At 49.8% G+C, this 10414-nt stretch overlaps 1 protein-coding gene across 1 annotated transcript; it reads left to right on the top strand.

The window, feature by feature from the left end:
* The first annotated feature begins 468 nt into the window (after positions 1-468).
* On the top strand, positions 469-2479 carry LOC144107738 (polyhomeotic-like protein 3). The gene is made up of 2 exons (XM_077640893.1): positions 469-859; positions 1952-2479. The coding sequence occupies exon 2, from the start codon at positions 2027-2029 to the stop codon at positions 2327-2329; it is 303 nt and encodes a 100-aa protein (XP_077497019.1). The 5' UTR covers positions 469-859; positions 1952-2026; the 3' UTR covers positions 2330-2479.
* Positions 2480-10414: the final 7935 nt, after the last annotated feature.

The raw sequence follows: 10414 nt of genomic DNA, 5'->3' as shown, positions 1-10414 counted from the left end.
TCCTGTGGAATACTCGCACACTGCCTCCGCTGTTCCGGAGCCTGACTACGTGTCACATCCTCCCGCGTCCGAAGCCACTGCTCGATCGGCGCGGACCAAGTCGGTGAGTCCTACACTGGAGTCGGTACTTAAGGGGGGGGGGACGATACGGTCGATATCTGTGTGTCCCAGAAGGGAGGGTGGTTAAGCGCGGAGAAGACGCTTTGTAATTAACCCCTACGATATTTGGTCAAAACGAGGTTCAACAAGCGTTGAATTTCAGTGACGGCGCCAAGGGGACGCACATGCCGCGGTGGCTCAGTGGTTTAGGTGCTCGGCTACTGATCCGGAGTTCCCGGGTTCAAACCCGACCGCGGCGGGTGCGTTTCTATGGAGGCGAAATGCTAAGGCGCCCGCGTGCTGTGCGATGTCAGTGCACGTTAAAGATCTCCAAGTGGTCGAAATTATTCCGGAGCCCTCCACTGCGACACCACTTTCTTCTTTCACTCCATCCTTTATCCTTCCCCTAACGGCGCGGTTCAGATGTCCGCCGATATGTGAGAGATACGGCGCAATTTCCTTTCCTCAAAAACCAATTTTCAACTCTTCAATAAGACGCGACGGGCAGCGGCAAATATGGTCCCCCAGGCATCATGCCTGCACAAAAATTAATTCTCCACGCCTCGCGCAGAGAGGATGTGTTGTGCGTGCACAGTGGGTGCCCGGTCAAGCGGCATCGCCGACAACGAAGAAGCTGACGACCTCGTGACCGCTGCACATCAACTACCTGCCAGCGATCTGCCTGTTTCACCTGAAGACGTGCGTGCGGCCATCCACGACCATCTCCGAAAGCAGCATTCCGACCAATGCATCGTATGAGGTGAGCGCATCGACCAAATCACCAGCTGTCTCGTACTTACTCGGTCGCAACGTGTAATGATCCTCCGTGCGCGCATTGGCTGTGTGTGACCCAGGGAACGACGGGAGCATCACGGAATCGCGATGAGTGATGTGTGTGACGGATGCGGTGCCGTGGAAAAACTAGAACACCTGCTCCTTTACTGTGCCGTGTTCGCCGATGCTCGTCGCGATATGCTTGCGGCCTATAGGGCGCTGGGCATTCTACCAGACTCCCTCAAGACGCTATTGTGGCCGCAGGGCGGTGGGTGCACTCGTGAGCGAACCTTGGTGAGCCTCTGTGCATTCCTCGAACACACGGACTTGACGTCCCGTCTGTTCTCCGTCAGGTAGTTACACGCAGTGACCGAACGCTCCGCGAAATCTACCTTGAAGGATTAATAACTAGACGCCCCACTCCAGTTGTAGCCAACATAGTGCTGTGCGCGTTTTGATTCCTCCAAATGAACTAATCACGCGCACAACCTGGACACATTTCTTATTGTGTAAATAGTTTGTATATATTGCTTCTCCCCCTATCTTGTCTTCCTGTCCCCTCACCTCTTTCACTTCATTTCTCCATTCTGCCTGCTATCCTTTATTTCCGCTTCCCCAGCTCAGGTGCTTCAGTATTGCTGGCAGATGCCGGAGGTAGCAAAATATTTTCCTTCCTTTTTACAATTATTTTAATAAAAACCACTTACTACTACAGCAGTTGTGGTAAACTCAGATGAGGTACCGTCCAACCAGTGGTTGTAATGCTGCTCTCAAGGTACTAGTTATATTCACATGGTCGCGTGATCGGAGGCGTTGGACGCGGGTGAGCACGCGCTGTATTTTGTCAGCAGAAAATATTCGCTCATAGTGCTTAGATTATAAAAACTGGCGCTAATATTTGCAGAAGTAACGCTACTAAGTACGCCCTGCATTTAGTCTGCATTTTAATATTTGGCCATAGTGCCTCGAATATACAGGCAATATAATTTGGCTGCTGATGCGTTGCCATAATGGCTGCCACTGCTGTTGCAAGATTGTGGAGCTCTTGCTCTACAGTCAGCATATTTGCTCTATGCAGGAGGACTCTGTCGTGAGGAACCTTAGGCCGGCAGCTGCCAGGATCGACCCTGCTGAGCCTAATTCAGAGGCGGACATGGTTAACCAGGAGGAACTGAATCAGGAGAAAGTGCAAAACCTGCTGGACCATCTAGCGTTGCTGGCTGCCGAGAACCCGCGTTGCTGGACGGTTGCGAGTGCTATTGCCTACATCGCGACAATTCCAAGCTGCACACAATGTGTCGAAGAATTCAGTGCCCAGGTAGCCAACAAGAAAGCTTTGCGTCTGCTTACTGAGGACTACCTGATAAATACCATGGGCATGACCATTGGGATGGCTCTCAAGGTATGCCACGTGATCAGGTCCCTGATACCCGTTATGGGTCACACGACAACATGAGCTGTATCAGGACTTGGCCGCCGTCCAGATGGAGCAGGGCACCACCATGCCTTCATGTCTGACCAACGGAAAATAGAGGGTTACAAAATCTTGGTGAATTGCACTAGCTGTGTCAACGTTGCGTCTAGAGTGACTGTTCCCATTGCAGTATGTCAGGACTTGCTCGAGTGTTTTTTTTAAAATAAAAAGCACGTTTTGCATTGTCAGCCTTGGTGTCTTTCTGGCACTGCTCGTTGATATTGGCCAGCACACCGCTATTCACAAACCCAGAGCAAATGGGACTAAGTCTCACCACGTGCTATATATGATAAACGAAGCAGCGTTGGCATGAACGCAGGCTTACTGGCAATGGACGCTTGGTACTAGGACGCTGGATGCGGGGAGATAAGTGCAGCTTTGATCGAACATCTATGTCTGTACCCGTTAAAGGGACTGGCGTATTTACGCGAAGCGTTACGGAACTCGTGTCGCTGAAAAGCCGGTGTCGTCGACGTCTTTGGCCATGAGCTAAAAAATGCACATCTCGGTGGACACCTGAACGCGCCGTAAGGAAATAGAATTTTGAGACAGGGCGTCATTTCCTTTCCTTAAAACCAATTTTCATTTCAATTTCCTTCCCTTAAGGCCCGGTCCGGTCCGGGCCACGCGTCGCGCCGAACGGGCGTTGGCCTTCCGTGGGCTCCTTGGCAGCGCTGCAACACGCTGTCGCGTTTCACTCTTAAAGACGAAGCTTAAGCGTCCAAATTTTAACGCGTCAGAGTTAAGGAGCTCGTGTTGCAGAAAAGCCGGTGTCGTCGGCGTCAGTGTCTTTGGCAGTGAGCGAAAAATGGCGCATCTCCGTGGTCCCCTGAACCGCGCAGTAAGGGAAGGGATTTTAACGCGACAGCGTTAAGGATTTGATTGATTGATCTATTTTTCTTTCCCTTACGGCGCGAGCCGGGTGTCCAGCGAGAAATGTGAGACAAGCGTCCTTTACTTTCCTTAAAAGCAATTGTTCATTTCACTTTTCTTCCCTCACGCTCGACTACTGATCAGGAGTTCCCGGGTTCGAACCCGACCGCGGCGGCTGCGTTTTTATGGAGGAAAAACGCTAAGGCGCCCGTGTGCTGTGCGATGTCAGTGCACGTTAAAGATCCCCAGGTGGTCGAAATTATTCCGGAGCCCTCCACTAAGGCATCTATCTCTTCCTTTATTCTTTCACTCCCTCCTTTATCCCTTCCCTTACGGCGCGGTTCAGGTGTCCAACGATATATGAGACAGATACTGCGCCATTTCCTTTCCTCAAAAAAAAAACAATTTTGTTATTATTCCCTCACTGTCCGGCTTGAGTGTCCGCCGAGATATGTGAGACAGGCGTCCAACGGGTCACGCGTCGCGCCCAACGGGCGATGGTGCTCCGTGTACTCCTCGGCAACGCTGCGACACGCTGTCTCGTCTCTCTTAAAGACGAAGCTTAGGTGGTTAGGGCGCTCGGCTACTGATCCGGAGTTCCCGGGTTCGAACCCGACCCTGGCGGCTGCGTTTTTATGGAGGCAGAACGCGAAGGCGCCCGTGTGCTGTGCGATGTGAATGCACGTTAAAGATCCGCAGGTGGACGAAATTATTCCGGAGCACTCCACTACGGCCCCTCTTTCTTCCTTTCTGCTTGAACTCCCTCCTTTTACCCTTCCTATACGGCGCGAATCAGGTGTCCGTCGATATATGAGACAGATACTGCACCATTGCCTTTCCCCGAAAACGAAATATTATTATTATTTGCTGCCGCCATTGTCAGCTCTGTCGGATTGCAAATAAAAAAGAAAAAAAGGAACAGAGGATACACCACTCGGCCCAGAAGTCCGTCCACTGCATGCGCGGAAGGCGTCATCTACTCAATTCATTTGTCTTGTCGCAAGGTATACATCGGCCAAACAGGCCGGTGGATCAATGAAAGGCTAAGGGAGCACAATAATGATTTACCAGGCACATCACTGAGGAATCTGCTAGACCACTGCCGAAACTGTGACCCAAAAAAGGCATGACACCCAATGTTCGAAAAAGCCACTGTGTTAGAAAAGCACCGGAAGAAGCTGACACGTGAAATGGTGCAAGCCACCGAGATTTTCAGGCACGAGGATGAATGTGTAAGCGCACCCTCCTCAGTAGCACAAGGTGGCGGGCCCATGCGGGCCCGATATGGGCAATGAGGGCTGGTGGCTGCCCGCAATAAACCTACATGGGTCCCTAGTGGGCGCAGTGCTGGCAAAAAAGGTTTGGGCTGCCCATTTTATGCCCGAGTGGGCCCCTCGTCAGCTACGCATGGGCTTAAAAAGAGCGGCCAGTCCACCTGGGTCCCACCACAGATACATGCGGGCAACAGTGCGGGCTCTATCATGACGAAGTGTGGGCAGCCCCTCTTGGGGCTGCCCGTGCAGCGCCTTGAGGGAGCCACGGTGGTTTTGTGGGGGCAGAGAAATAGTATTCCTGCCTTCGGCATACATGGGTCCTGTGTGGAAAATACAGGGGCTAAACCTTGGGCTGCACAGCGGCGAAGCGTTGTAGGCATGCAGTTTGGGCTGTCTGAGCAACGCCTACGTTGGTCCCGCATGGGCTAGGCGTGGGCACATTTGTCATTTCCGCATATTCCCCGCCTCTATCCTAAACAGGGTATGAAAGGGCTAAGTATGGGTTGTATACATGCCACCACAGAAACATGCGGGCAACTGTGCGGGCTCTATCATGATTCAGTGTGGGCAGTCCCTCTTGGGGCTGCCCGTGCAGCACCTTGAGGGAGCCACGGTGGTTTTGCGTGGGCAGAGAGATAGTATTCCCGCCTTCGGCCTACATGTCCTGTGTGGAAAATACAGGGGCTAAACTTTGGGCTGCACAGCGGAGAAGCCTTGTAGGCATGCAGTTTGGACTGTCTCAGCAACGCCTACGTTGGTCCCGCATGGGCTAGGCGTGGGCACATTTGTCATTTCCGCATCTCCCCGCCTTAATCCTAACCAGGGTACGAAAGGGCTAAGCATGGGCTGCATGCAGTTCGTGTGCATAAAATATGGGGTTACATGATGATGAAGTGCGGGAAAACCCAATAGAGGCGGCCCCTGCAGCACCCTCAAGGATCAAAGGAGGCTAGCTGCGTGTGGGCAAACATACAATATTCCCGCCTACAGCCTACAAAGGCACCGCGTAGAAAATACGTGGGCATCGCATGGGCATATACCAGCCATTCCCACACCTTCCCCGCCTACATATCTGGTAGAAAAGGGCTATGTGTGGACTATGCAGTGGCAAAATGTGTGCGCTTGAACCTGGGCTATACGGCGCTGAATTGCGGGCAACCGCGATGGGAGTTTGCCGTGCATCACTCTGACGACACTGTGTGTGGAAACAGGAGTACATTTCAGCCTGTAGCCTTCGTAAGTCCTGCGTCGATTATTCTGGAGTTTGCAGTGCAGAAACATCACGCGTAATGTTACCAATCGTTGCCCGGCGACACCTATGGACATGTAGTTCCACTTACATTAGCCTGGCTGCATATCCTACATTACATGTAAAAGGGCTGCATGGGTACCACAGCGATGGAGCATGGGCGCATGGGTGAAGTGCGGGCATTTATATATATATATATATATATGCTCAGTATATGGGCTGCCACTCAGCACGTTGATGAAGCCAGACGAATGTGGGCAAATAGCTTGAAGTCCCGCGTTCAAGCTAAAGATATTCTGCATAGATTATGCAATTAAGCATGTAATTTAAGTTATATGCGCTTCAAAATGACAAAGCATATAGGTCGACGAATTCCGGCTGCCAGCAATAACTGAGGCGGTCCCCTCTTCCGACCTCTACTCTGGTACAAATGGTTCTTGTCAGTTTTGTTGAGGGTCATTTGATAATTTGAATTTTTCATGGTCTCTTGATGTTCGATTTAATGATATTTTGCAGTAATCCACATTTTGTTGAAATCTACAATAGCACCTTTGAGATTAACTTTTTTTGAAGTTGAGTAAAGTAGGCTTGTTCTGCAGATCATATCTTTGTAGCATAAGGCGAAATGTGGTTTACGAGAAACTTGGTGCTGTGCTAAAAAATATGCAGTGATAGCTCGTTATTCCGGTAAGCAAAAGACCAGAAAGAAAAGAGAAAAGCTAAGAAAACAATTTGTAAAGTTGTTCTGCAAGGAGCTGAAACATTGTCGCCTGCTTTTGACATGAAAACTGCACGGAAATGATGCACGGAGGCGCGGAGCGCCTTAGTCTAACTGCAATTTTGTAACAGTTCGCAGTATATATTTACCATGACGCTAATAGCCACGCGCCAGCGCCTAGCGTGCTTCCCAACGCCGTTCCAATCCAGTGAGCTGCTGCCAGGTCACGTGGCAGGACGCAGCACACCCTCCTCCCCTCCTCTCGCTCGGTGCATTCCGGGGTGATATCCGGCTAGGCTTACGCCGCGCCGTGCCGTGCCGTGCTCCGTGCTGCTGCTGTTCGTGTGCTGTTTGTGTCTGATTTCAAAATGGTTCCTTCAAACTTCCGATTGGATTTCCTGCTTATCGTAGCTTGCGCCGCGTGTCAGCAATGCAGCCGTTCGCGTACTTTGTGGAAAGTGACCACGCCGAGAAGCATGGAGCCGTTTCATATTGACAACACGTTCGGCTTCAACCGTAGCAGCCGCGAAGCAAGAGAAGAAAGCGGTTACTGGAATGTGTAGAGTCTTCGTTTCCAGGTGAGACCCATAGTGTAGCGCAAGAGTGCGAGCAATTTGCGACCGCGAAAATAAACGAGCGAGCGCCAAGGCGAGAAGTGGAATGGACGAGGCTCTGTCAGCTCTGTCCTGTTCGTATCCCTTCGGCATTGCGCGTGAGTCACTGGTTGTTTCCGCGGCAGCAAAGTGCATTCCACATCCAACCATCAAACTGCTGGCCCGTCAGTGTTCACAGTGTGTGCGTTGCAACGCGAGCGCCGAGGTGTATGCATAGATGCGTTTGCTCAATGGCAGGCACGCGTAGGAGTCCTAAATGTAAATGTGGCAATTGTATACCTCCCACAAAGGCGCGTGATTATGTTTTGGGCTTTAGTTAAGGTGGTTGCCCGACTTCCTGTTCATTATTCGACGTGGGACGTGATCGTGCACTGCCTGCACGCGTGTTTTTGACGTCAGTATCGGCCCGTTGCGGACTGCCGATAGCGTGCGCCGCTCGGTCTGTTAAGCGTTCTGTTATTCGCTACGCGTACTTGCGTCTTTATAGTGATCTGATGTGGCGTCTTAAGGTTAGAACACACCTCTACGAGCCGATTACACCAGCTGTCAAGCTCATAGTGGGAGGGGTGTGACGCGTCAAGGCATGCAAGGGACTGAGTGAATTGAAGCGACGCGTCACTGCGATACCACAACCGGTAGCTGCCTGCTCGATCACTTTTGTAACACTGGTAACGTTGCCTGCAGCTGTAAAGTTCTTTTAGTTGCTGGCGGCCGTGAATAAAAATCATTGCTAAATGATGACGAAGTAGCCCTAGAAAAAGAGTGCTTTATAGCCCTTTCAAATTAAGTTGTTTTGGATAACCTAAGTAGTACAGAGCTTATCATAAAAACTAGTGTGAGCAAGTGGCGTTATGTATTTGAAGTTTGGCTGTTTAAACATTTTCTTGAGGTTGTGTGAAATTCTAGCAATACAAATAATTATCAGGAAGTGCCATGCATTGTGGGTGCAAAATACACAGCTGCAAATTATGATGTTAAGCAGGTGAAGTGCCTTCTCTTCAGTAGTGAAGCCTTCTGAAAAGAGCTTCATCGGAGAAGATGTCTCCACTGTCCAGATTTGGGGCTGTTCTTTTCTGTGCCCGTTCAGCGTACATTGCAGAGCACAAGTATGTGTCGAGTTTTCTCAGATCTGTTTTTTTTCACGTCTGCATTGAGATCAGTGTGTTGCAAAGTCTGCTTTGGACAAGAAAGTTGATGGCATGTATTCGCATTGCCCTATTCAAAATAACGTGTGTCTCTTCTCAATAGGTCATCATCAGATAGTGCCAGTTTCATGCTCAGAAATAAGCAGTGCGTAAATACAGGGGGGTCTCGGCTGGCCTCGGAACCCTTACAAAACTAGCGAGGAATCTGAGACTACCTGTACTAGAGTGTAGGGAGTGTATGAATCCGAAGCAAGCAACCAATTTTCTTTTTCTTGTTAGTGGTGGTTGGAACATTTCTCCTGTCATTTATAAAGTTTCGTGGTGATTTTTAGCAAGAATAATTAACACGTTTTCTTACAGCCAAGACGCATAAAATGCAACGTTGACACCAGAACACACACGGTGGAAGAAAAAGGGAAACCCTCACCCTTATACCACGATTGAGTCCAGAGCTGGCCGCTCAGCTCCAAGGCTACACAGCAACAACGAGCGCACTGGCATAGCCCCAGCTCAGCCGCTTTCTCTCTTTCCCTCTCTAGTTCCCTCCCCACCTCTTCTCGAGTCACTAGAGACCCCCTTCAATGCAGGCAGGCTTTAAAAAATGCCAATATGAAGTAATGGGCTACAGGGCAGCATTCTAAGATGATATTAAAGCATGAGACCAATGCTTTTATTCTTTTTTCCTCTGGTATCCATCTCCCATGGCACTCCTCATAGACAATCATAGTAGAAGGATAACCATGTCAAGCTTCTGCAGTAATGCCGGTGTCACATGGCACTCCTCAGAGGCTGGTCCAGCAAATACGCCTTATTTCACTTGATGAAAAGAATATGAATGGTGTTATATAGTGCAGCTATGAATGCACCTCAAAGATGAAACATTAGTTAGACTTGTCAGCTTCACTTCTGTGGCCTCTCACTGTATAACGAAAGTAAAAAGAGCGCTAATTTTTACACAAACCACACAGAAAGAGCAGACAGGACAGCGCCCGTCCTGTCTGTTCTTTCTGTGTTGTTTATGTAAAAATTAGCGCTGTTTTTACTTTTGTTACACAATGTTACACCAACTAGTCCAGCAAGAGGTACTGTTAAATGAACTTTTCAGTGTAGTTGCAATATTTTTACTGCCTCTAGATCTGAGTGAAAAATAAGCACCGTCTACTGCAAACTACTTCAAGGCCTGTTGATTTATAGCCTGTGCACAAAAAGCTAAAAGTGCTCAATGAAAAAAGTGAATGTTCACCATATAAATTGTTACCTCTGTGATTATCTTGGTCAGTTTTGATTTTTTTTGCCATTTCACTTGCTTGGTGATGACACTGTGCAAGTTCACTGAATCTACTTGCTCTAATACACTTACTGGAAATTAGGAGCTTGTAGTGCCCTGTTTGAGTCAGCCTTTCGGCATGCTACCTGATATCATAGTTCAACAAAGCTTGAAAGAAACTGCATTACTATGGACACCAGATGTTTGCTTGCGTGTTTTTTCAAATGCCTTAGACATTAATGTGCAGGCGCGGACAGAAGAAAACGGAGCGCGCCGCACAAGAAAGAACTGCTTTTCAGCGCCGCCTAGCAAAACCACCCGTAAGCTCAAAATCGCGACACGCATATGCAGGCCCCCTACCGGCGCAACCCTCTCATTGCTCCGCTCGCCTCGCATTCGGACGTAGTCAGGGTCACGCTGATGATGATTATGGTCGGATGTTTCCGCCCTTAGTAGCGAGCGGGCATTTCGAAGCGCACAGACCGCTGCCTTGATGCCACAAATCCCGGTGGGGGGGGGGGGGGGGCTGACGCTTTCATTATGTCGTTTCATCTGTGACAGCTGTAGGCGCGTTTCCATCGCAAATAGCGCGCGTCCTTGGAACTTTAGTTGCCTCTGGGATTCATTTCTAACTCGCTATAGACCAAATAAACTCAAAAACACTCGATCCACCACCGCAGTTTCGGGTTCTTTTAATACAGTTACCGTTCATTTTCGGCTTGCTCCGACGAGGAACCGACAGAGCGGCAAAGCATGCGCCCTGTGTGTCTGTACTACACCACAGTGCTCCGGCATTGTAACCTCGCCTAGGAGGTCAGCTTAAAATGAGGTGAAACCGCCGCTCTTGGCGCTTTTTGCAGCGCGATCCAGCGTCTCAAGGATAGTGACTGCTTCCAAATGTGCTGGATGCAGCTGTTGGGTTTCCAC

Source organism: Amblyomma americanum, chromosome 1, assembly GCF_052857255.1.
Source record: "Amblyomma americanum isolate KBUSLIRL-KWMA chromosome 1, ASM5285725v1, whole genome shotgun sequence".
NCBI lineage: Eukaryota > Metazoa > Arthropoda > Arachnida > Ixodida > Ixodidae > Amblyomma > Amblyomma americanum.
Note: the sequence above shows the minus strand (reverse complement) of the source record. Positions and strands in the feature narration are given on the sequence as shown.